We start from the raw sequence: 27,110 nt of genomic DNA on the forward strand, positions 1-27,110 counted from the left end.
CATTTTTTAATGGGCCCCTCTGATTAAACACTGGCCCCTGCTTGGCCCCCACAGTAAAACTGGTCTAGAACCGCCACTGCTCCTTATTTACTCCATTGTTGTCTTTCTATTTTTACTTCTTAAATTCTAATTTTTAAATAGGGATCTCCCCCATCTATCTGTCTATCTATCTATCTATCTATCTATCTATCTATCTATCTATCTATCTATCTATCTGTCTGTCTGTCTGTCTGTCTGTCTGTCTGTCCATCCATCCATCCATGGGTAGAGCAGCTCTGTGGGCCTCAGGAAGCAGATTAAAGGGGAGGAGCTTAGTGACAGACATCAGAGCCGTCAGGAGGATGGCTGTGGAGTTGGGATCTCTTTCCGTTTACAAATTCGAGATGAAAACAGGACCCGAGACGATTAAAAAGTGACGCCGATCAACAACTTTTTATTCATTTCTTTAAAGTCATGCTCCTGTTGCTGTGTCTGTTATCTGCGCTGATTTTCGGCGAGGATGGGAAAGCGACTGCAGAGTTCACTCCGACCGGACAGTCTCTGCATATCAATGACGGGAACTTTTCAAACCGGGACCACTTGAAACAAGAGCCCTTTCAGCAGCAACAACAAGTGCTCGGTCCCACGTCAGGTTGGTGGGAGCTTCGCTGTATATCAACACGGCCGCTTAAACAGTGATTCTTATTTATGCTTTATATTTTTTATTTACGCTGAGAAATAACATTGTAGCAGGAGAATAAGGATTAATGTTGGTATTTTGAGATTTTTCTATTTCTACTCTTTCAACCATCACATTACAGGTCTTTTTCTAAGAGATTATAGACTTAGTTGTCCTCATTCAAGCGGCCCAGACCATCTGTATCAGGATTTGCTCGCAAATCTACTGATCTGTTGATGAGTAATAGTGATGTGGGAGCTTGCTGCTGTCACCTCATGAGTAACGGTTTCTCCATCTGTCCCTTTTTTACTGCATCACCACCAACAAGGCAGCAATTAAGCACTTTATATGTGCATTGTTTATAATATTATAGCATTTTTAATAGCCTTTGTTTATGGTCTAAAGTTTAAAAAAAAAAAAGAGAAAAAAAAGTCAATATTACTTTTACCCATTAGAACCCAGACCTATTTATCCTTGAAGGAAATTATGGGAGATATACAACAGTGAACCACATAGAACACATTTCTGATGTGTTTTTTTTTTTAAATACTACCCCTAAATGTCAAAGATCTGTGATGCGACATATACCTTACATTTATGGAATTTATGTTTATGATATTTCTTATTTTAAAAGGAATAAACTCGACACCTTTTCTGCTTACAGAAACACAAATTTGCCTTTCTCTGACGTATCCATCACAGCGATATTTCTGTTACTTATTTCATATTATTTTTTTCAGGAAATATAGTCAAAACAGATTGAATGCAATACAGGACATTATTGGATTAGAGTTGTTAAATTGGTTTAAACTTAGCCTAGTAACAAAAAATATGCTTTTTGAAATTAGCTACTTTTTCCACATTTCTGTTTCCAGTCACAACCACATTTTAGAGAAGTCACTTGTTGTCACAGTCACACAGTCTCGCTAAGGGATTTAATGAGTTAAGGTGAAGCATAAAGCTGAATATGGGAGATTCTACAACATTTAAAGTGTTTGTTACATGCATGTCACCGTGGGTTTTTATGGGTTAAATACATTTCCATTTAAATACAAAAATATTTTAAATGTGTGTGGTAATTTGTACATCAACTTAAACCACCCCATATTAATGCTTTGGGCACTCTCTAATGGTCAGAGTAATAATGAACAACACCATTGCTAAAGTGACGTTACCAGACTTTTCACCCCATCCCATAGGTTGTAAAAGGATGCCACAGGAATGAGTTCTTAAACCTAGAAGTAAGTTAGCATTTTAGCGCCAATGAAGATTTTGAATGGTTTTTGGTTAGTTGCCTGAAATAAGGTCTGTGGTTAACACTGTAAGGTGAAGAGATGTTCACGTTTTGTTGTAAAACATAAAATATGTTAGTGAATTCCCCCACTTGTGAATTTTGGAGTTTTTACATGTCCTCAAAAAAGCGGTTGCTAACAAGTGGCTGAATGAGACTACAGGGGTTGTCGGGGACATTAAACGTCATCACGCCGGAGACGGACAGGAACTCTCTCACTAGTCCACCTCATTAGGCTACGGATTTGCTTGCTTGTCAAAACAGCTGGTTACCTATTCGCAATGGCTGTGACCTAGACCCTCATGCGACCCTGGTGTAGTTCGCAATATCACATCAGCTCTTTAGTGTCATTGGCTGCCTTACCTCTTTAAACATAGTAAAAGTGGTGTTCATTTGTGAAGATTATGCTGCTGAACAAAACGCGTCAGCATTAGAAACGTGTGCTTGCCACAGAGCTTATTTTCTGCCATGAAAAATATGTCATTTCGTTTGCTCTCTATACTACCCATATTTAAGTTTTAGACTGTCCTTCCCCAACCTCTTGCGGCTGTAGTTATCATGAATGATGCAGAGGCGGAGCATAAAAAGCACAACAGTTCCACTTCTGATGGGTGGCAGGGGTGGTGGATGGGACAAACAAACCCCAGACTTTCACCCAGGAGAACAGGGTTCGTGTCCCTTGTAAAAATTAAAGTAATTGATGTGATTCAAACATCACTAACCCCGGGATTCCACTGGATGTGGTACGACTCTGAAAGGTCCGTCCGCAACGGCTGCGTATTTCCTCAATCCGTCAACACACACCTGATCCGTCTGCGACCGTCTGTTGCGGACAGCGGAGTCCCGAGGACGCACGTGATCTCGCGAATTCATGCGTAATCAAGTGATATAACCGGACTAGAGAATGTCTCATTTAATGTACAAGAACATATAATTTGCTTTCAAACAACATTTATTGGACCATATTAGTAACTAACCATCCACTCCCATTACTCCTTCAATGGCTTTCCAAGCCACTTCCTTTTTATGGTTGTCTTTATATAAAGGATGTGACGGGTCATAGATAATTGTATGATTTTGGACCTCCAGAATCAACATCCATGGTGTCAGTGGGGTGAAAAGACGAGTGAAAACCTCTAACCTGTCTGTCCCCGCCCATCATGATGTCCTCAAGTTGTGAAATACGATCCGCCGTGACCCCAAGGTATTTTATTTTGAAAATATACCGGATGTTTTATTTTGTGTCTGTGCACGACGTCCTGCCCCGAACGATCTGCTCAGTGCTGAATTGATGCACCGTGCTCCGTCGTCCAACAAAAATAGAAGCTCTGCGCAAGTGTTGCGAGGGCTGACGGATGGCCGTGTGACGTCGGACTCACGCCGACGGATCTGCAGCCATTATGCATTCAGTGGAATTTAGGGGTTAGTTACGTAAAAACGTGATGTACAAAAATGTTGTCACTTCAAGTAGTCACATCCTCCTCATAACGACTTCACTTCCAGCATTTTAAAAAAGCTTTTCTTTTATAACTCCCCACCAGGAGTTTTTTTGGCCTAAACCTAGAGAAGTTGTGTAGCCTTTATTCAACGACACTGCAGCCTTTCTTTTAACAGCGAACCGTACGTTTATGTATAATGACGTGTGCTATTATTAGAAAATCCAGCTCTTTGCCTTGCGCGCTGGATTTCATTTCGAACTGCGAAAGGGTCTGTAAACTAACGCCGTTTCTTAGCCCTGGTTTAGGGATCCAATCACAGAACGGGGAGAGACGGCAAGACGATGATGCATACTACTCTACAGATGGAAGCTTGTAGTTTTGTAGTTTTCTTACGGATCCAACATGGCTGCAGCAGACGCAAAGCTCTCTTTCGATCTAGCTGACGGCGTTTTAAATAGTTTAGAGCGAAAGTTTATTTTAAAAGAAGAACAACAATTGACTTAACACTCTTGTTTCACTGCGAAAAAGGATGTTTTAGCCTTGCTTCCGACAGGATTTGGCCAAAGCCTAATCTACCAACTAGCCCCACTACCGCCCGCTGCTGTAACGCTACGATCTCGCTACGAGCCGGGGGACAGCGGAGCCGCCAAGAGACCCGCAGCAGCTCGTCTATTGACCATAAAATCAGTGGATGTGTGACTGAATGACATGAGGGGGAAATAAGGCGTAAAAATAAATAATCTATCTTGCAGAAAGTGAGAACTGGAGAAGCAAAGCAGCAAGCAACACTCTCTCACAGACACAGACACACACACACACACACACACACACTGCCAGTAGACTTTGAGCTGAAACTATAGTGCAGCCAGAACATGCTGCAGAAAAACGTTGTAGAAGCACAACTGAGTATTTTAGTCTCAAAGTAGAGATGCTAGAGGGCTAGTCCGCCTATGTAACCATCCATTTATGTCAGTCTACATACGTCATCTGGTAATTACTGATACCATTGGCTAATACAGACGCTTTTGATAGACATTGATAGCGCCCAATAAACGGTTCTGGAGGATCGTAAACCACACCTCCTCTACGGAAAAATGAATGGCTGGTTTCCAGACTAATCTCATTTGTGATTAGTCTGGCGTTAGCCAGGCTACTCTTTACCAACGAAGCGGTCATATGGGTCGTTTTGGTGCTATTGACGATACTGGATTTTTGGAGCCGATGCAAACAGTGATATCAGTATTGTATTGACATACAGCCTATTCTGTTGTTTAGGTCGGAGAGAGCATAAAAACCAATGTCAAATGTGAAGACAGACAACTGTCTCGCCCCAACACTTTGTCTCAACTTTGGCATCTGATACTGATGTACAAGGCACCCTATAGTGTGTGAATGAGATGCCCTGGGCTTTCCATTACCTCCAATGTTAACCTATCAGCTGCAGTATTAGACGCTTAGTAATAGATATAATGTCAAGAGTGAAAAGGTCCGGTCAGGATGGGAGAAAACCCTGACTTTGACCTAGGAGACCAGTATATGTGTCCCGTTTGAAACCAAAGTTTTTGGTTTTTTGGAGTCTGCTTCAGGTAATCTGCAGAAGTAGAAGTTTTTAAGGCCAACCCTGTTCTTTTACACTAACCTTAGACAAGCAGTTAACCATTTCCTATCAACCACTATGCAGGTAACTAGCAGAGAGTGACGCAATCTAAGAGATATCCAAAGTTAATTAAAAGATATATCAGAGTGCCATCACGTACGATATTACGTACATTTTTGTACAACATTACAATAATTGCAAACATTTGATTCAATTCAGTGACGATTAATGTGCGATTAATATGAGATGATATTAATATGCCCTTTTAATGGTTGTTTTGATAGCAACTCACAAAAAATAAGTAATAATATGATTAGACAGTTTGATTACTGATCTTTACCAGACATTTAATCTCTAAAAAATCGGTTTAATTTAATTAAATGATTAAAAGACATACATATATTGATATTGCATTGATGACATTGGATTGTTGATCATTGAATCAATGCGTCCAGATCGATATATCATTACTTCCTATTTATTAAACACTGTCATCGGTGTAGTACTGAAATCCCATGAATTGTATGGGTGTATCGTGACTGAAAGAGAAAGACCCTTAACATCACCCACCATGCATTTTTATTTCATTCAAATTATGTGTTTATGTCGGAGCACACTCATTCTTCTTTATTCAATTTTTGTCCTATTGTGGCCATTTTCAAGAGAACATAATGCTCTCCCTCCCTCTCTGAAGTGTCTCTCTGTCTCACACACACACACACAAACACACACACACACACACACACACACACACACACACACACACTGATGCATGCACTTGTCATGACAGCGTTCCTGTTCACAGCGAGTGGCGGAGCGGAGCTGAAAGAGGGATTTGTGACCCTTTTCATCAACCGATTCATGACTAATTCATGCTGCTGTAGGAGTACATTACCATCCGTCATCACACGATCCTCCGGTCCGTGTTGTCAACTGGAACACTTGGAAATGAACCCAAGCATGCTGTTGTCCCTTGTACCTTTCCCAACCCACCCTGCCAGCATGCTTGCGTTGTGTCCTGCCAAACCTTCTCCTCAGGGGAGCGACCAGACACTCAATAAGGAATAAAAAGAGAAAATGTAGAAATACAAATGTGCAAAAAAACACCTCCTTTATGGAACCAGACGGTCAATTCTCCCATGCTGAGATTAACATCTTTGTTGTCCCTTCATAATAGGCAAAGCAGACTTAAAGATTTAATCATTTTTGCCCCAGGGGATGATTGCAATTTATTGACAACCTGACGGGTGGTTGTTCAGACATTAAGTCGTGGTGTCACCCCCTAACCCGGCTCCACCCGTTAAGCATCTTTTGTCTCAGTTTGATATAGCTGACTCCTGTCTGAGGCCGGTTTGGCCCACATATCAAAGGGTGCACTTGTGTTTTCCTCCGTCAGTGGAATGTATGGCCTAATTCCAACACACGCACACAAACAAGCATGCTTGTGAGGAGGGTGGGGGGCCAGCAGAGATAAGTCCCTGTTGGACCATCTGTTTGTGCTGCCTGGTGGTCTCACAGAAGTGACCAGTCAACATGTTTGTGCTGCTTGATTTTGATCGTAGTCTGTCGTGATAAGATAATAATGTAATGCTGAAATTGCTTGAAATGTCAGCCAAAGCAAATGTCAATGCTTTCAGCCACAAACATGGTGTTTTTGATAATTATAACTTGCCATTCTGTTGTTTACCGCTTTCATTTATGAGGCACGTAGCATTGTCTTAGTGCTTGATCAGTGGAAATATCTGTCTCAAGCTATCATTGAAAATGTCATCTCAGTCGCCAGGCCAAATGTTGGCATTATACGTTTCTGCAAACTACAGATTGGTTAAATCCGGATGTTTTGAACCAAAGATTGGTTGAATCTCAACGTTTCTGAACAGGTGAAAGTCTTAGCCTCCTGTGGTGGTGGTGGTGATAAAGCTTTGGGTGTATAAAATATACAGACGTTATTAAATTAAGACAAAATATAAAAGATGAAGCGTAGTTATGAGGGTGATGTGACCCACATAAGATACGTAAAAAACATTACTTATTTAAAAAACGTAAGTTACATAAAAAGTAATTCACTTTTGTTTTCACATTTGTTTGACCAATCCACCATTTAAACTGCACATCGCCGTCAGTTTTGTTCATAGTGTCCTCAAAGGAAAACTTTTTAGACGTGTCTTCTGTCTAATAAGATCACGTTTCCAACTTATCTCACTGAAGTCATTTTTGTTGCAGCTTATTATGGTTGTCATCTCACTGTATAAAATTACCTTTTTTGACCTCTAGGATAATGACAGCCTCATGGAAACTTACAAACACAAACTAGTGACCGAGAGCATTCAGGTGATGTATAGCTTTCCTAGGTATATTGACTATCAGACAGTTTTTCTGCAGTTTCCAAAAAGTTCTCGCCATCCACAAATGTTAAAAGTGTTTTAACCTAGCATGGATTTTTCCCGCGTTGTTCTTTAACCATTTTTATCAGTTTTTGTGAGCTCTCTCTAAACTTTCAAAAAGTCAATAGGCGCCTTACCAGAAGATATTTATTAAAATCTTATCTACCTGTCAATCGAGCTTGGTACAGAGGTGTTATGATATTAATATAAATTGGTTGGAAAAGCTTACAAAACTGACATTTGATTCAGTTTTGATAAAAGAAAATACAAATAAGTGTTTTTTGTCTTTTGTTTTGGCATATATTGCTAAATGCGTGCACAGTAGTGACGGGGGTGTGATCCAAGATTACATCTTAACTTCAAAAAGTCAACATTGTCAAGTTAAGGGTCTGAAAACACTTGACCTGAGTAGATACATTCTTTTTTTACTGGACACTGGTGCTATCATGCGTATGATAACAGCAGTTTTCATGATCACACACATCGTGGGATCTCTTTCTCATCTGCCTCAGCAGCCTCAGACTGCCCATTTCAATCCACTTCATAAACCTCTTTGTGGCGTGCTTCTGTTCGCCAAATGGGGAGATTATAGTACTCTGGCACGAAACACCTCCACTTCAGATTTAGTGACCCCCTTCTGTTATGTTTGGCCACTAATGCAGAACACACATAAAGTGAAGGCTGCCTCTCCCAAAACAAGCATCCTCTTACCCATCTGCACTGGCGTATGTATCCCAGTGGGGTGGCACTTACCCTGCCATATGTAGTTTCATATTGAGGCTGAAAATACAGGCAGTCCTGGCAGCTCTAGGCATTTGTCTGCTTCTGATCAAAGGGAATTGTTAGGGGCGATGATCTGGTTATCTGTTTTGGCACTTGTTGAAATATTGTTAAAGCTGGTAGCATAAGGCTTCATGAGTTGTCAGTAAAGCTCTGGCAGGCTTTTAGCAGCAGGATAATGAGCAATCAGACCAGGAGCTAATTCAAACACTGCTGCTATTAGTGTTGAATTGTCACCGTTAGAGAAAGATGCTTATGACATTATGACCAGTGAGATTGCTGCCATAGCAGTATTGCAGCATTCAGTTACTAATAAAAAGTGCAATAAGAACCTTTTTTATGACCTTATTACAAAAAATAAAAATGATATACTGTAGCTGTGCAGGGCTGAAGATGACGACTGCTGAGATTTATGGCTCCCAAAACTCACTTTCCGGCCCAGACTGCATAACAGTACACTTCAGTAGAGACTATTTATAGCAGGGCACTAGGTGAAGGAAGTTACCTTGGCACTACACAGGACTTTTAGATCTGAACAGTTTCTTTGGGCACTGTTTAGTCAATGTCTTTGTGGGAAGTTGTTTTGGGAAACTTGTGCTCAGATTTGTCCTGCTGGTCCGGGCAATCATGCATTTTTTGGAATGTTTTGCAGTCATAAATGTTTTAACCTAATGCTATACCACATGTACAGCTGTCCACAGCAACACACGTTTAACCTAATGAGTGCATTAGTTTGGAATGCACTTGACATTCACAATTAAAGCTGCATTGTAGACTGACAATGTTTATGTTCTTTTCCAGGTTTTGCAAATGGAAACACCCACTCATCCTTAGCAAATGGCAGTGATGTAGTTTGCCACAGCGCCATAGGTTGCCACAGAGGCGTAGGTCACCACAGAGGCGTAGGTCACCACAGAAGTATTTTTTTTTTTTAGTATTTTTTAAGCAGGTGTCAAGTAACCTGGAACATGTTTGAAACACTGCACGTGACTTGGCAGCCTTTTTTTTTTTTACTTTAATCCATGTAAATGTGTGTTAATAAGAATTCAAGTTGCAATTAAGACATAGCAAGGTGTATCAAAATGTGTCTGTGGTTTGATTTAGAGGCACCGACCACAGTGGTCCGGCTGAAATGCGTTCATTTTTTGGTCTTGAAAATTCATTGAAAGGTTATGGAGAATTCATTGAAAAGTTATGGAGAACCATTGCTAAAAAAGTGTACGAACCCTGGTCACAAAAATATTGGAAAATAGGATCCAGGTTGAACATTGCAGAAATTCCCCTTATGATTATTGTATTATCTCTGTGTGAAAGGGGTTTTTCACAGAAAAGTTTTAGACTGTAAAACCAAAATAATTACTAAATAATATTTAAAGAGGTTAAAACGCTCCTCCGGGAGCTGTAGAAGTGTTAGATATTCACTGTGGGTTAGTCACTTTGTTAACATTTCTTTTTTATTAGTGCAGCTTTAATGTATTGTAAGTGTCCCTGGTGCATTGGTGAGATATTTATATATGCATGACTACCATTTATTCAAATAGGAAACCAGTGATGTATCACTGAGCATTCCTTCATTGTTATGCAACACTCTACCTCTGGGAAATAAAGTTGTGCTGTCTTGTTGACTCTCTATTGGGTGTCTGTGCACAGTGTGAAAGTGGCTAATTGGGTTTGTGGATAGGGTGACACATTATCATTAGAGCCTAAATGGGATTTTCTAGGAGCTACCTGTAATGATAAGGGCTCTGTTATGAGAATCACGTTATTGAAAATGTGTACTGTACTTAGCTGTCTGCATGCTGATGTAGCATAATGTTGCCTCGAATACACGCCTTGCTGAACTAATTGGCCAATTTGACCACTTGTATTAGTGTCCTACTCTGTAAAATCTGCTGGGATTAATTGATTGATATCCTCGAGGGACTCTGTAAATGACTTTTCCAGTTTTGTTGTCAATAAGGTCCCACCAAGGTTAATTGAAAATGCAGCCAACTCCATTCTGTTAAAGCATTAAAGCATATGGTCCTACTGCATAAAAGGGGTGGACAAAAAAATAGGAACACCGTGCAATTACTCATTCAAATCTGCAACCACTGATACATTTTGCTAAGTTAGTCAGAGTCCAGTTATGTGTGGTGTTTTAGTGAATTGCACTATATTTTGAGGTATACTTGTTCTCTTGACCATAACGGATAGATTTTTAGTGATAGATATATATTTTTAGTGAACCTGAACTTATGAGGGTCCATACTCAACTCTACTGCTTTTAGAAAATAATAAACTATTTAATGCATTGTTATCTTAAGTCATATGTGCCTTCAACCGAAATTTTTATTTTCCTTTGGATGTGTTCTCTGAGTTTGCCTAAGCTCAAACATGAAGACAAAGTGGGTTTTCTTATCAAACTACATCTTTTCTTTGGGTAAATGGGACGACTGTTTTATTTTTATTTTTTCTGAAAGACCCAGGGGACTATATATGGTACGATAAGGAACTAGCTGTACCTTTGATATTCATCTAGTGGACTCAGAAAATAAAGTAAAAGGGTCATGAAGCTTTATTTGCACATCGATAATTAACCCAATCTTTATTTTTTCCACAGATTCTGATTTAAACTTGAAGGTCCACATCAACAATGTGCTGAGTCGTCAGTTACTGAGCCAGGCTGTGGTGGAGGTCTACATCAACTACACCAGGACCAACTCAGCTCTTACTGGGGAGGATGGCAGTGTTCTGCTTTATGTACCATACCAGACTGGGATGCCAATCACAATTGTGGCCAGCAAGAATGGCTACCTTTGCACAATGCTGCCTTGTAAAACCAACAGAATGCCAAGTAAGATGTGTTTGAGCTTAATGTGGAAAATGCTGAGCTTAATCATCCAAGATTATAAGTTATCATGCAGTGTTTTTTATTCAAAAAATACCACTGAGCAGAGTTCTTGGAGCTTAGAATGACTCAAGGTTGTAACCAGCCTTAATTTAGATAGTTTATTTCTCTTTTTGAGAGTTCTGAAATCTGCTGTTCCATCGTCTGTGGAGGTTGAAGAAGTCAAATCAAATCAAAATTACTTCAAAATCAAAATTACTTTATTCAACCAGCAAAGTAATTTCAGGTGCTCTGCACATTCACAATATGCACCAATGGATGGATAACAGGGGTTTTTTTGGGGGGGGGGGGTTGTTGTTTTGTTGTTGTTTTAATCAAGACACTTCAAGCAGTGTCATGTGAAAATGCAATCAAAGAAAATACTGAGCTTAAAATACTTTATAAACTTCCGGGTTGTCATTGCAAGGCCACATTTTTTCACCCCATTGCTTTTGACACCCAATTAGGCGCAGCTCCAGGCAAAACTATATGGGATCATTATAACCCACATCTGGAGAGTGTGTGTTCTCCTATCTCTGTTGCTCATCTGCCCTCTACAGTGCATACATCTACAATGCATTTCCAATGACAGCAGAGAACTGAATGCTGAATCTTGACCTATTGTTTTTGAAGTTAAAGCTTAGGCCTTTGCACATTTCTTGCCTCTGTATGTTTGATATAACACAATGTCACACTGCCATCTAGTGGAAAAACTGTGGATTTGAATGAAGTCTGCATAAAAATAATAATGATGATTATATTCTGCTTATAGCACTGTATCATTTTAGTTATAAGCAGTCACACATTATAGAGTAATTTAAAATTACTTTTAAAGGCAAGTGTCATAATACTTCATCATTTCTGGTCACTTATTAGCAATTTGTAAAGGATCATAGTGTATACGAATCTTTCTAGAATACTATTTAATAGGTTATAATGCATTGTAAGGTGATAATAGGGTAAGAAGTTAGGCTAACCCTAATCCTATGACACATTATATGTACTGTATGTTTATAATGCATTATAGACATGGGCGCAAAAACAATGTCTGTGAGTGGCCAGCAATTATGAGGTATTATTATGAAGTAATATGACAGTTCAGCTTATAAGTCTTTATGATTAAGCATCGTCATCTGTATGATCAGGGCTGACAATAATAAGCAAAATCAGTTAATTATATATTTTGATTTTTTTTTATTGTTTATTGTTTATTTCACCCATTGCTGTACTGTTGCCTACTAACACACTATAACTTTCAAGCGTGGGTACAAATTCTGATGAGGCTTTACCGCACATTACCAGCTTTTTGACAGTGTAAATTCAAACTGGATCATAATTCATCAGTTTTCCCCTGCAGTTCAGGCTCGATCCTCTGTGATTTACATAGTTTTCTGATGGACAGAAAGCTTTTTACAACCCTGATTACAAAAGAAAGAAGGTTCTGAATTGAGTGAATGTCACAAAAGATTGGCAAATTATCCAATTCAGTTTCATTTATGTTTTAGACTACGTCCAAGATATTTTGGAACCGGGCTTGTACTTGTTTGCTAAAATAAAGCTAACTGCGGCTCACTGTAACATTAGCTGCTCTCAGCTCAGTAAGCTGTGCTGCCAGGACTACGCGGAGCACGGAAGGACTGCTGGTGGTTACTCTGCTAGAACAGGTGTTTTGGACCACTGGACTCAAGCTCTGTCAGCAGGCAACAGAATCAGGTTCAGCAGCGTTTACAGACTTTATGGCAGAGGAGAGGATACCAAAGGACATTGATGGAGGGACATCAGAAGAGAAAAGGGGAGAGGGATGGAGCAAGAGGTCACCGGACAAGAGTAACTCTTGGTTGGCTTTTAGAGAGGGTTGTGAATTAAAACCCTGCAGACAGACTAGAAGCTGATCTTCTTGTTGTTGGACTAGTACAGGGGTGGGCAACCTTTACTAACTAAAGAGCCACTGTTGGCCAAAAAAAAAAAAGAGAAAATCGCGGAATGGAGCCGCAAACCTTATGTTGAGCCTAAAATGAAAATTAAACAGCCTAATAAGTCTAAATTAGCCTAGCAACATTATTAATAGTCATATTGAACATTTATTAATATGATTTTGAAAACTAGTCTATCTCAGGGAACTCAAAATTTAAAGGTTAAGGTGCCGGGCTGGAGACTTTCGTAAGCTATGAAGCACATTTTAGTTGACTTAAATGTCAAAACTTTTTTAATATGCTGTAAAAAGGCTATACAATTTTATAATTGAGGAATACAAATAGCTTTTGGTCTACACCATTGATAAATTAACATTTTGATGTAAAAATATGTATATAATTTTTTATGTCTCAGCCGCAGGGAGCCCCTGCAGGCGGCCTAAAGAGCCACATGAGGCTCACGAGCCACAGGTTGACCACCCCTGGACTAGTACATTGGCTAATATTAGCTGGCTTGCTATGTCTTATGTTGCTGCACTAGCTCGATGTTAGCAAAGTAAACAATTTTATTGAACACAAGTAATGTGTTCAACAAGACAATGACCATTAATGTAAGTAGCCCTAATATAATGCAGAGTGATACTAAAAAGTCAAATTACTTGGTGGAAACTAACTAAAATGTGCTTATGTAACTGCAGTTATACAGTGCAATAACCAGATTGTAACAAAAGTGTGTTTATTATGCATTATAGATAGGGCTTCATAGAATGTGTTAGTTTTCAGTGCTAATTTTGCATATTTCCCCTTTCTCCTTTATCGTTGCTGTAGTATTTTCTTCTGTGACCATGTCACTACTTGGACTGAATCTGGGGAACATCTGGCTCTTTGATGATTCTATCCTGATCACTGGCAAAACATCTGGTACTGTATAAATTGTCAAAATCACACTTTAATTTTTCTTTCTATCGTTCTCTCTCTGTCTCTCAGTGGTTGTCAGCAAAAGTACTGCTTTGATGATACACATTATATTTGCTAAAAATAGCTTCACTAAACGGAAAATACATACATTTTGTGAACAATATTATGTTTTTCTCTATTTGCAGATGCTTGGCCGCAGCCCATTGTCCAGTTTCCCAAAAGCCTGTTGAATCTAACAGACTCGGACAGCAATGTCACTTCTGTTAGAGCTTACCTGACCATTCCCAAGCTGCCGTCAGAGGAGGACGGCTTTCTAAACACTTTTGGCATCATGAGCACTAAATCAGGTAGATGGGTGTACTGCAGTCAGAGGTGGAATGCAGTACAAGTACTGCAATTCAGTACAATTCTGAGGTACTTGTGATTTACTTGAGTCTATTCATGCCACTTTCAATAGTAATAGCCAGTAGCTTAGGTTATGGATATGGAATTAACAAACTAAATGGCTTTAAATTTCAGACTATCTCTAGTAACTTAAGTAAATTATCTGAATACTTTATCCACAAATGGCCAATTTACAGGTATTCTGAAACCAATAATTTTAGGGCAAATGAGTGATTTGACTTTTTGTTTTTGTGAAAATCACCAAAGCACTGTAGAGAGTATTTTCACAGTCTATCTGGAATATGAAAGTTGCATCGCATTGCAGATTCTAGATGACAAAAATAACTGTGCAAGTCAGATGAATGTAAGATTATTTTTTTTGTCTGTGGTGCCATTGGGTGATGGTATGAAAGAAGGCAGACGACAGAAATACATCAGATAAAAGCTGAGTTAAAAAACTAAACCCAAGTTTTCACTGGGACTGCCACTTTTTTAATCCAAAATCAAATTAATTATTTAGAAACAAACGTGCCATCAGAGACTGAAACAAACTGAAACAGTGTTACACTGGAACCTTACAGCTAAGGTGTTTATTTGAAATTAATTCACAACAGTTTCATGAACTGTATAAGTCTGAATTTGTCCCCATATTCTCTTCTCTGTTTTTGAAGGATACATCAGTATGGAGTTGAGTCCTGTGGCTGCTGTCAGTGTGCAGCTTTTCTCAGGAGACACAGAGTTACATGTGACTGGGCCCATACACGTCAGCCTCAGCGTTCCTGACAGCTGTGGACTTCAGACTAACAATGTTGTTCCAGCATGGTTCTTTAATCAGACCACTGGTGAGTACAAGTCACACTGAATTCTAAAGTCTGATCTCTGAAGAATCAGGAGAGAAAAAAACACAATTTTATGTCCTCTACTTAGATTAGTTTTTTAAATAAAGAGGACCTCAAGTGTAAATGGTACAAGTTTCTATGAATGAAATAAGTCAGCCCAGCTGCCAGAAAAAAAAGTTGGCAGTGTGTTTCTGCATACCACAGATGTTTATCTACAATGTTTTTATTAAGCAGTAGGATGTTAAAAGCCAAGTAACTCAACTATTAGGAGCAGAGGAAGGGAGGTGGATGGTACGAACCAACTCAGGGATTTCAAATGCATCAAAGCATCATCATCTGTTTGATCAGGGCTGACAATAATAAGCAAAATCAGTTAATTATATATTTGGTGTTATTTCAGGTGTTTTGGACCACTGGGCTCAAGCTCTGTCACCTCCCTTCCTCTGCTCCTAATAGTTGAGTTACTTGGCTTTTAACATCCTACTGCTTAATAAAAATATTGCAGATAAACATCTGTGGTATGCAGAAACACACAATGCCAATTTTTTTTACTGGCAGCTGGGCTGACTTGTGTCATTCATGGAAACTTGTACCATTTACACTTGAGGTCCTCTTTATTTAAAAAAACATTTCTAAGTAGAGGCCATAAACTCAGGGATTTCAAATGGGAAACTGGAGTTCATGACTCATTGTTGGGGTATGTGTTTTTTAATCCTAAGGCTGTTCTGTGTACTAGAAACAAATGGTTTTGGGGACTTGACTCCAGATGTGCAGCGGAAAGGTTTAGCCAAGACTTCCCCTTCTGTGCTCAGCCGTTGTTTAGAATCTGATTAGACCTTTAGACGTGTTACCACCTGGCTCTAAGGTGGCAACAAGGAGGGAGGTCACACAAAGATTGAGCATGAAAAAACATTTTTTATTTAACATAGTTTAATTAATTTATTTACAAATGAGTGGTGTGTGTAGGTAAGAAAGGAGTCAGTCATGTCAGCAGTGTGTGGATGCGTGGAACATATGGTGAGGTTTGTGTTGGATGGTGCGACAAACCAAACAAAGGAAGCCACAGTGTTGGGCCTGGAGCCTGCTGAGAGAGAGTGAAGCTGTGCAGAAGGCCCTCCTTTATGCCCTCTGAAGAGCCCAGCCCACATGGGCAGGTAAAATTACTCTCGCTCCCACTCTACCCCCCTAACCACTCCCAGTACCTGCAACAAAAGCAGAGGTAAACAGGTAGGCAGAGTGGGAGGGGTCGTCATGACATGAGAACAGACCTAATAAAAAGAAAAATCCTTGTCAGATGACAGCCAATGGCTGCCAATATTGCATTTGAGCCTTTTTTGCCGTCCACACGGACTGCATGTAACCAAACTCCACATGATTGGTCAATGCTACTCAGACGATAAATGAAGCAAAATAGGCCTGGGACGATAACACATTTTGCTGGACGATATATTGTCCCATAAATTATTGCCGATAAACGATATTATTGTCAACATGATAATATATCATAATAATGCACACCCTTTCAAATACAATACACTTTTATTTCTCAGTGTTTTTTACCATTGTAATTGTTTTTTTTATTTAGGATATTTAAACGTTCTTAAAATGACAAAATTTTTTTTTTTTTTTTTTTTTAAAGGGCAGCATTTATTTTGCAATGTAGCAAACTCCACTTTCTGTGAGCGCACACCGTTTATATTTACTTTGTCGACCAGTGTTGACTGTCGGGACAAAGGCTCTGCATCTCCAGGTGCAGTTTTTTTCCCCAGCTGGGAAAACTGGGTCGGGTGGTTCTGCTTTAGATGGGCATGCAAGTTTGTTGTGGTGGCTTTTTTTGTTGCCACCACTTTTGAACAAATTCGGCATACAGGCTCGTCCGTGTGTTGATGGGCTCACCTTTTTCATTCGGTTTGAAACCGACATATTCCCACACCGGGGCTGTGGCATTTGGCTTTGCAATCATCTTTTTTCCTCGCGTTGCTCCGCACGAGGCTCACCTGCTGCACTCTGTGTGTAGCCAATGCTAGCGGCCCAGCCTTCCCCACAGAGACAAAGAGACTGGATGACTGACAGGAGGGTTCTCTCCGCTCATTCTGCTATGGAACAAAAGCGCCCAGGTGCTGAGATCGAGCACAGAGTGAACCCTCTTGTCATCCAGCCTGCTTGGAGGCAACAGACGAGGAAAACAAACACGCATGCGCATGGCGATATATCGAGGCCGGCAAAATTATTGAGTTCATTTAATTTATCGTGCGATTAATTGATTTATTGATTATCGGCCCAGGCCTAAAGCAAAATATTGTCCCATTGCCTTCAGATTCAGAATTCACAAGCGTGAATATGTTTATAGAGATTAGGTGCATATTTATGTAAATCTAAGTCTAGAAGGTCACAGTTGTGTTGCCACCTTCGCCTCGTTTTCGACCAAAAAAAAAACTACAATCATTCTGATTCTCAAAAGCTTGGGGTTATTTTAGGTCCATCAAAGATACAGTAAAGTCCAACATGGAAGATAGATGAAACTAATTAACTTTTTCTTCTTTTTTTTTAATAATGCAGTGCTTCATTAATTTAACTTCTCATTAACCTTCACTGTCTTTGGGAGGGAATGATCACATGTTTTGTAAGATCTGACAGGACTGTGGGGGGAAATTCATAACAGTTTTATACAAACAGTGTTGTTGTTTGTTTTTGTTTGTTTTACCCAGGTGGATGGATGAGGAAAGGACTCGGGACGGTGGTGTCAGCAGGCGGAAAACTCAGGTGGAACTTCACAGCTCCGCACCTTGGTTACTGGATCGCAGCGCCTTTATCACCCACTAGAGGCAAGTGTACAGAACACAGTGGTGAATAGGGTGTTCTCATTTTTTTTCTATGTGTTGAACTGACATCCTCGGCATGTTCAGCAGTAACAGATCAATAATTTGTTGGCTCCTCGATCATCGCTGAAACCGGAAGTTGTTTTGGTTCGCCTGTTCTAACTTCGCAAAGTGCTTATTTGTGCTGTGAGGAGCGCGGAGCAAGGATATAGAGAGCAGCCTCTACAGAAGACTTTTTATAGTCTATCCAACACGTCCCCTTATTGGATATCAGTTATTGACTGGACGCTGCAGCTGATCGGATTGGTCTGATACAGCACAAATTCACTGCAGTTTCATACCGGATTGACGACAGATTAAATTAAACTGAAAGACTCACAAGGTTTATATTTTACCACAAAAAGACTAGAAACTTTCTAATTTAATATAAATTAAAAGATAAAAAAAATTGGTATAAATTATAAGAAAGCTTTTCCTTTTAATTGTCTTTTACTGCTTCAATTATGTTTTATTATGGACACAATTAAAGTCCAGAGTCTGTCTGTCAGCAAGAGACACTTTTTATGTTGTTTATTGTCATTTTCATTCAGTCGCATGCGGGCTGATCATTCCGAGTTGGGTTTGATATGAGTTACTTTATTTACATTTTCCCTGAAACCTTTAGTCTAATAAATAGTTTCCAGTGTTAAAAAGAAACAATAATCATATTCTTGAGTTTTAAAAAAATGAATTCACGATCATAAAGATTACCAATGAATAGAGATGCAAATAAATAGGTAGACATGGTTCCTGTGCCTCAATTCAGGACAAAGTATCAATCAAATCAACTTTAGAGCCCTTTAAATCAGCCACAGCTGATACAAAGTGCTGTACATGGCAGGACAGACCAACAATAAAAACAGAGAACAAGTAAAAACAACTAAAACAGAGCGAGTCTCATGCTGGGTAAAAACCAGTAAATAAAAGTGGGTTTTAAAATGAATTTTAAAAACCACAAAGAAAAGATAAAAACAACTAAAACAGAGCATGTTGAGTTAAAAGCCAGTGAATAAAATGGGTTTTAAGATTACTTTTAAAAACAGACAGTGAGGAGGCCTGCCTGATGTACAAGGGTGAAATGTGGTGTAAAATGAGGCCAGGATCGGTGTAATGTGCTTCCTCTTAGGTACTCCAGTTAGCAGACGGGCAGCAGCGTTCTGAACTAACTGGAGACGAGAAAGGGAGGAATGGCTAACTCCGACTTAAAAAAAAAAAGTATTCAGGGTGTGCATAAAAAAGTGCATTGCAGTAATCCAGCCGAGAGGTAAAAAAAAAAAAAGCATGGATTACTGTCTCGAAGTGCTTGTGTGCAAGAAAAGATTTCACCTTCGAAAGCTGCCTGAGGTGAAAGAAAAAAGATTTCACTATTGCGCTAATTTAGCGGCCCAGTTTAAAATCACTGTCCATTTTAAAACCCAGGTTTGTGACAGTCGACTTCGTATCAGCTGCCAAAGGTCCCAACTACTAGGGCTGTCAAAGTTAACCCGATAATAACATGTTAATGCAAATCCCTTTTAAAGCCATTCATTTTTTTAATGCGTGATTAACATGAATAAGACCCTCAGGCCGCCCCGTAGTTTGAACAATCAGTAAGCGATGCAGCAGTCACATTGTGGATGGCAGCAGAAATGAGTAAAGAGCGTCTTTTGAATGGCAAGCTTAGCTTCAACAAACCAAAGTTATCTGTATTTACTGTCGATGTGTATGAGTTACCATGGAGACGTCCAGTCTCAGATACCACAGAGAGACTCCTCCACCTCGTCCCTGGCATTACACCCCTCACGATACAGCACACTTTATTTATAATGTGTTTTAATGTATTGTTTATATCAGCCTGTTTTGATTCCACTTAGCAGAAAGGGTTGTTTTTGTGATACTTTATCATCCCCATGTGAGGTTAGACACAGTTGTCTACACTTTGTGAGATTGTTCGCATCAAGTGTGAAGGATCCAGGGAATGATCTATTAAAAAAGTGTCCATACCTATGTTGATAAGAAAATTAAAAAGTTGAACGATATCCTGTTAAGGTAGATTTAGAACAGATAAAAAACGAAAGATTCGTTTGCAATTAATCTTGAGTTAACTATGGACAATCATGCGATTAATCGCGATTAAATATTTTAATCGCTTGATAGCCCTAATAACTACACAATGCAGGTTATTTCTGTGCAGGCAAAACAGATTACTAGCTACAGCTACAGAAATAAAACTCTGATTTAGTAGTAGTATGGTTGATACAGCTGTGATTAACTGCTGCCGTAATCAGAAACAGACGAGATGCTTTGGAGGGAAGGGCGTCTCATGTCTCTTTTACTTTTATCCTCTAACCCTCCGTTTCCTTGGAAACCCATCATGGCACACAGAGGAAAAACAGCCAACAAGGAAAGGGCAAATTAAGGCCGACCCCGAGGCCCTCACAGGATGTTTGTATAATGAGATTTTTCTGATTGTGGCAATTTAGTTTCTTTTTCACTGGAACCCAATGGGTGAAAAAATGAACGTGTTATATAATCAAAAGTTTTATTACATGGCAAATGCTTTTAAGCTAAAAAAAAATGCATCTTGTTTATTTTAATTTTATTGCATGTATTCCTGTCCTTCTGACCACCTGTATACTTTAGGTTTCTTTGGACTTGCCATCCCCATTGACTTCATCCTGCACCATTCATCTCTCCTGATGCTCATCCTTGGAGGAATGCTTGTTATTGTCATCTGTCTTCTGGTTGGGTTGTTGTATTCTCGCAGGTAATGCAGGCTTTCATCTCATAACTTCCATATATACTGTTAAAATGATGATAACTCACATTTTAAGATGCACGCTCTGGTTTTGTTGCACTCCAAATATCAAAATGCTAAATATTTTTTTATTTGACAACACAGCTATATCAAATATTCATATCTGATTAGCATTGGGGTGGCTAATGCAGCAAACTCCTGTTTCTGTTGTTATATGTGTAATGTAACATCAGGCCTCATGCAGCAACATTCTCTTAATATTTTCTTAACTCCAAATGTTCTAAACCATTCAACTTGCACATACACAGCTGTTCTAAATGATAACTGCCACTTGATGATAATTATTTATTAGCATATATAACATCATGCACAAAGAATTGGAGAAGTGGCATAAAAAATTAAAACTGGAAGAAGAACATCTTAAACAGGGAAATAATAATAATTGAAATAATAATAATAATAATAATAATAATACAACTGTAATCTATTATAATCTAAATTTGATGATATTTATGTATTTTTATGTACATTGGACTGTGTAAATAAGTTTTTTTCTTATCATGGTGACAGTGCTCTCAACCCAGCATAAAGTAGGAAAAAAATGAGAGCAAAATTCCCAGAAATCATTTGGTACAAACAAAAACAACAACAATAACAAATCTTAGATAGGAAGAGAAATCAAGAAAAAATTGTTTGTGTACCGTTTCCTGCATGAGGCCCATAGATTCTCCGAAACATATCCATTTACACTAAAGCTGAGATATTTTGTTGTGATTTATTTTAGTGTTAATTCCAAGCTGATTAGAGCTGCCCTCTGATCAAGCTGCAAACTTTGCCGAAACACTAAACAAGCGCATGTGACACGAATATTTAATCATTTTCAGTGGAGTATTCCTTTAAAAGCACTTTGATAACAGTAAAATCCATTATTCATCCAACTGAATGCTTGTGATGCCTGATGTATTGTATTGTATTTGTAGTGTGTAAGCATGTAGTGTATGTAGGATGAGCTTTCATTAGCCTGGCACTGATTGAGAAAAATGTTTTGTCTACAGACGTTCCCTCAGGGAAACTAAAACCAAGAAGATCCTACCAGCGCTGAGAAAAGACCAAACCACCTCCACAGGTGACAATGAGGTCTTTGAAGAACCTTTAGGGGACTCCTCTCGTCCCCAAGATGGACTGAACCAATCATTGGCAATCAATCGGCACAATGCTTCTGTTATTTCTATGCATAATGGCAATGTGATAACCAACTCCAGTGCTGTGGCCATTACAATGGAGTGTAACGAACTGGAGCTCACCAGCGACCTGAACGATCTGATGTGTTCGCACGAATCTACAGATCAGATCAGATTTCCAGCTTCTCTGACAGAGAATCTGTTTTTTTACAACCAGCCTGTTGCCATCCTTCACGCTCCAGCATTCTTCCATTTGGATGAGCAGCCAGAGCAGCCCCAGCGGAGCAAGTCGGCCACTCTTCCCCGTACAGGGGCTGCCGCCGCCGAGCCACTGAGTAAAGACAGCTTTACCCAGACTCTGACAAAAAGTCCCTCTGACGCACAGAACCAGGCTGTGAAAAGTGAAGACCAGCCTGAGATTTCAGAGAGCACTCAGGCAGAAACTTCCACCAACACATCCAGAGGTCACTTCAGCCTCCCAGAGTCAGCGTCCGTCCCGGGAACACTGTGTAAAATCAGGGACATCAGACACTCTGTGCGTACCTTGGCAGAACTTTCTAAGATGCCCCAGCCTCCTCGGGCCTGGTTTGTCTCACTGGAGGGCAAACCTGCAGCTGAGATCCATTACGCAGTGTCAGAGCAGCAGAGGAGACGGAGGCCAGTGGAGAGTCGGGAAACCAGCTTGGACTCAGGAGTGGATATGAGCGAATTGAACCAGACGTCTGGAAGGAGGGCCGTAACACTGGAGCGCAATGCTACTTTTGTCAAAAGCACATCCAGCAGTAAACATGCTACCCCACAGTGAAGACTCCTCCATGCATACAGCCTGCCATGTTTGGAGAAACGGCATCAGCATTCATTGTTTATAACCCTGATTCCCAAAAAGTTGGGACAATACAGTTTTCAACTGAATGTATGTCAAAAATTACAGTCACCGGCCACTTTATTAGATTACACCTTTTCAACTGCTCGTTAATGCATATATCTAATCAGTCAATCACATGGCATCAACTCAATGCATAGGGAGGCAAACCAGGAAGTGCCTTAAGTTGCATTCTACCGAAAATTCCAGCAGGGGGTGCTAAGTTTGGCTGCAAAAGCATTTCTGTCCATTAATTTCAATATAAAATGAGAAAACTTCTCATTGATTTATTACCTCAGAAATTTTTTTTTAGGGCAACACTATAGTCAGGTATAGACAGGTCACTAACAAGGCGAGCCATCTTCAGGAGAGAAGCAGAACAATGCGTATCCACGGCAACTTGTCAATTAAGTTGTATATAACGTTAAATACATATTAAAAAAGGACGTTTAGCGGTTTGATCTCATAACTTTGACCCTTTCACTGTATTTTCACTTAATGACAGTTTATTTTAACGTTTTGTTCAGTAAAAATGTCTGTTCAGCGTTTGGTTGGACTAATAGACACTAAGAAAGATACATTTTGTTTTTGTTTTTTTGCTAGCCAAAACTAACATCCCAGTTAATGCTTCAATTAATGCTAACATGAATTAGCAGCGACTTCTCTCAGTCAGGTTGAGGTGTAGAGAGGCATGTAGTCAGTGATCAGATCCCTCTCCTCCTCCACAGTCCAAATATGGTCTGCTCCCCGTATTGGAAACAAGATGGTGACACAAGATGGAAACGATTTGTAATGATGAACTCAATGGTTCCAATGGGCAGTCCACAAACCAATGGGTGACATCACGGTGACTATGTCCATTATTTATATACAGTCTATGGGTGAAGACCATAGACTGTATATAAATAATGGCCGTGGATACGCATTGCTCTGCTTCTCTCCTGATGACGGCTCGCCTTGTCAGTGACCTATCAATCAAAGGTAGCCCCGCCCCAAATCATACGATTCTTTATCTTCTATTTTCTTCTAAATGGGGCCATTATTAGAACTATTGACATCAAATTGTCTTGAAGATGATTTTTTACTAGCGATTGAGACCATAGTGTTGTCCTGAAAATGTTTTCTGAGGTAATAAATCAAGGCAGAAGTTTTCAAATTTTGCACTGAAATGTATGGGCAGATTTTTTTTGTAGCCAAACTTAGCACCACCTGCTGGAATTTTCGGTGGATTGCAGGCTTTAGGCACTTCCTGGTTGGCCTCCATGCTCAGACACGGGGATTGCTGCCTGGTGAAGACAAGCTGCTGATCTAACAACCATCTCTAGGGTTTACACAGAATGGTCCCAAAAAGAGAAAATATCCAGAGAGCCTTGATGCCTTGTTGATGCCAGAGGTCAGAGGAGAATGGTCAGACTGGTTTGACATAATAGAAAGACCGAAGAACAGTAACTCGTTACAACCAAGGTCTGCAGAAGACCCTCTCTGAACACACAACACATTGAACCACTTTATTAGGTACACCTTCTTTGCTAATAAAATGGCCAGATAATGTATTTAGCATTTAGCATTTTTCTACCATCAGATTCTACACAGTCACTGTTGCGGCTCTTGTGCATGCACAAAAGTGTAAATAGTCCAAAGCAGAGCAAGTGGATTTAGCGGTTGCTTTTTACCAGCTTCTCTTCTTTTTCAACAGTCCATTTCAAGCAGAAATATATCATATTTTACAGTGTCATCTCATAGTGAGCATTTACATAGTTACAGTTGCCCTACTTGTCTGCCTCCAATGTGACAAAGACAGAGAATGTGATTGAGATTAATGAGGTCAAACATGGTTATAATAACTTTTATTACCTTAAGATTAACAGACAGACTACCACGGTTAACTGAACACGACTGAATGTTTGTTATTTTAACAACACTGTCAGTTAATTTGTATTTGTACATTTTTGTTTGTGCATATTTTTGTGTGTATGGACATGAAGTGAATCATTTCATTATATTTTAATAAAAAAACTGACCTTGGTGATGACCCTTTTTAATGGCCTAATACATACAATATACAGTATGAAATGATGTTGTATAAATGCTATTTAGATTATTGTCAAAATGCCACCAAAGATTTGAGTCACTTCATATTTTAAGTACACTTTATTTTACTTCCACTTCATGAACACAGGAAAATTATTAAGTTCAATTCTTGGATGAAATATGTTTATGGTACGTTTTTTTTAAGAAGGAAAATCCTTATTGGGTCGCTGTGTTCTGTCAAAAGTAATAAATATATACTTTGATACAACTTCCAACCATTATTATAATTTTATTTAAACTGCTAGGGCATATTTATTCTCAGATACAGTTATTGCCTTTTCCTAATATTATACTTTAGACAGAAAAAGCAATATCTTTGCGAGATATTCATGTTTCATATTATTTTATTCATTAAGAGGTACACATTTTTCACAATAACAGACAGAATCGTGGTATGGAGTAACTGCCACAGAACTGCACTTAACCCACTGGCAAGTTTTGAATGTATGTTCAATTTAGAATATCACCAAAAATACATGATTTATCATGGAAAGAAACTGAAAAAACAGACATTTGGGCTTTCCGACAGTCCTTGAAGGGATCATAGGTTATGAAAGTTTCTGTTAGAAAAAGTAACCAAAAGGAAGCTTTAAATTGTGATATTTCTTCCAAGATGACTTTATTCTACTTGTCTCATTTAAATCATTGCCAAAAATAAACCATTTGAAATGACTAAAACATTAAATTCTGCACCCTGTGACACTGTGAAGCCAGGATTGATTCTGCTGAGACGAACGGTCACGTGACAAATATTCACTGAAAATCTGAGCAAAGGGACAGCAGAGGTTGTAAAAATGTAAATAGTTCAATATGTATAATGTTTAGAGACCTAACTTTTTTAAATTCATGACACTTGGGCTTTTGGAAAAGTGTAAATATCAATTCCATTTTTTTTTCCAATTTCTAAAAAATAATTTATCAGAGAAATTTAAATTGTTTTTTCTTTCTTTCTTTTTTAAAAATAATTGATGTCATAATAACTGTTGTTCTGCATGGAAGACATGTTGAGTTGTTCCCACTTCTAGCCATGGTTGTGCTTATTCCATAGAGGTGCAGGAATTATATATTGCAGTGAAATACAAGGCCATACTGAGGAAAATCTAAAAAGAGCAAAGAATGCCCTGGTTCAGAGGGTTAAGTAAACATTTGAGGTATTTTTTAATTGCATTGCACAGAATTTAGAAAGACAATAGACCACCTCCCTCTGCTCCTCGTTCCAACATACATACCCATCAGAAGGAGAACTACGCCAAAACAAAGACCATAAGAACTTGGCCTGAGAGTGCAGTCGCCCAGCTTCAGGGCTGCTTTCCTCAGACAGAGTGGAGCATGTTTGAACAACAGCACTTGGAGGAGTACACAGAGACTCTACTCTCCTACATCAGATACTGTACTGACAATATGTCACTCTGAACAAGAACACACAGGTCTTCCCAACCACAGGCTAAAAATGTCCACCTGCAAAAAATGCCATAAAAACTTGAAAGATTAATATTTTTTCTACTTTTTTCTGCATAAACATCTTAACCAACATCTTCCACCCTGCTCAAAACTACCAAACATTAAATATTTTGAGGCTTTTAACCCTTTAAATTCCAGTTGATTACATGATGTCACTGTTTTTTTGTTTAACAAGAATTTTAAATCTGACACTAAACTAAAAATGCATCAAAATCAATTTTGTTCCTAATCTTTGACATATCCAGGACTATGATAAAAAACAATGCCCCAGCCAAAAATTATTTATCATATGGAAAATAACTTCATTAAAAAAAATACATAAGTGACATCGTGCAATCAAACTGGCATTTAAAGGGTTAAAATGCCAAAATTGTTTAAACATTTGATAGTTTTGAGCACAGTGGAAGTTCTTTAAGAGGTTTATGCAGAAAAAAGTAGAAAAAAATGATTAATCTGTAAAGTTTTTTATCGCGTTTTTTTGGAAGTTGACATTTTCAGCCTTAAGGGCCTGAAAGGGCAGTAAATTAAAGTGATCCCAGAAGGTTAAGAGGCTGGTTTTCACAACTGTCAGACACCAAACAGGACGAGGACCACAAGAGCGTCACGTTAAACAGTTTATTGAAGGATTTGGGGAAAGGGAGTGTATGGGTGTGTGTCCAGAGCTGAGAGGCGTCTCACTGAGATGGCGGGGTGGGTTCCAGGGCAAACTCGATGATAGTCCGGAGTCACGGGGCAGAAGATCAAAGACGTAGTTGAGCAGGTCCGATATCACAGGTAGGAGTCAGAGGCGTATGAAGACAGGCAGGGTACTGGTACTGGTTTGCAGACGATCTGACAAGGAGGTACTG

General features: G+C 39.2%; 1 protein-coding gene across 1 annotated transcript; it reads left to right on the forward strand.

Annotated features, from left to right (window-relative positions):
- Positions 1–415: 415 nt before the first annotated feature.
- LOC131978513 (protein FAM171B-like) lies at positions 416–23,516 on the forward strand. The gene is made up of 8 exons (XM_059342171.1): positions 416–631; positions 10,752–10,985; positions 13,760–13,852; positions 14,035–14,196; positions 14,905–15,075; positions 17,781–17,897; positions 20,553–20,676; positions 21,723–23,516. Exons 1-8 carry the CDS (start codon positions 454–456, stop codon positions 22,651–22,653), a joined length of 2,010 nt encoding a protein of 669 aa, XP_059198154.1. The 5' UTR covers positions 416–453; the 3' UTR covers positions 22,654–23,516.
- Positions 23,517–27,110: the final 3,594 nt, after the last annotated feature.

The sequence above is a fragment of the Centropristis striata genome, chromosome 10 (genome assembly GCF_030273125.1).
Source record: "Centropristis striata isolate RG_2023a ecotype Rhode Island chromosome 10, C.striata_1.0, whole genome shotgun sequence".
Taxonomy (NCBI): domain Eukaryota; kingdom Metazoa; phylum Chordata; class Actinopteri; order Perciformes; family Serranidae; genus Centropristis; species Centropristis striata.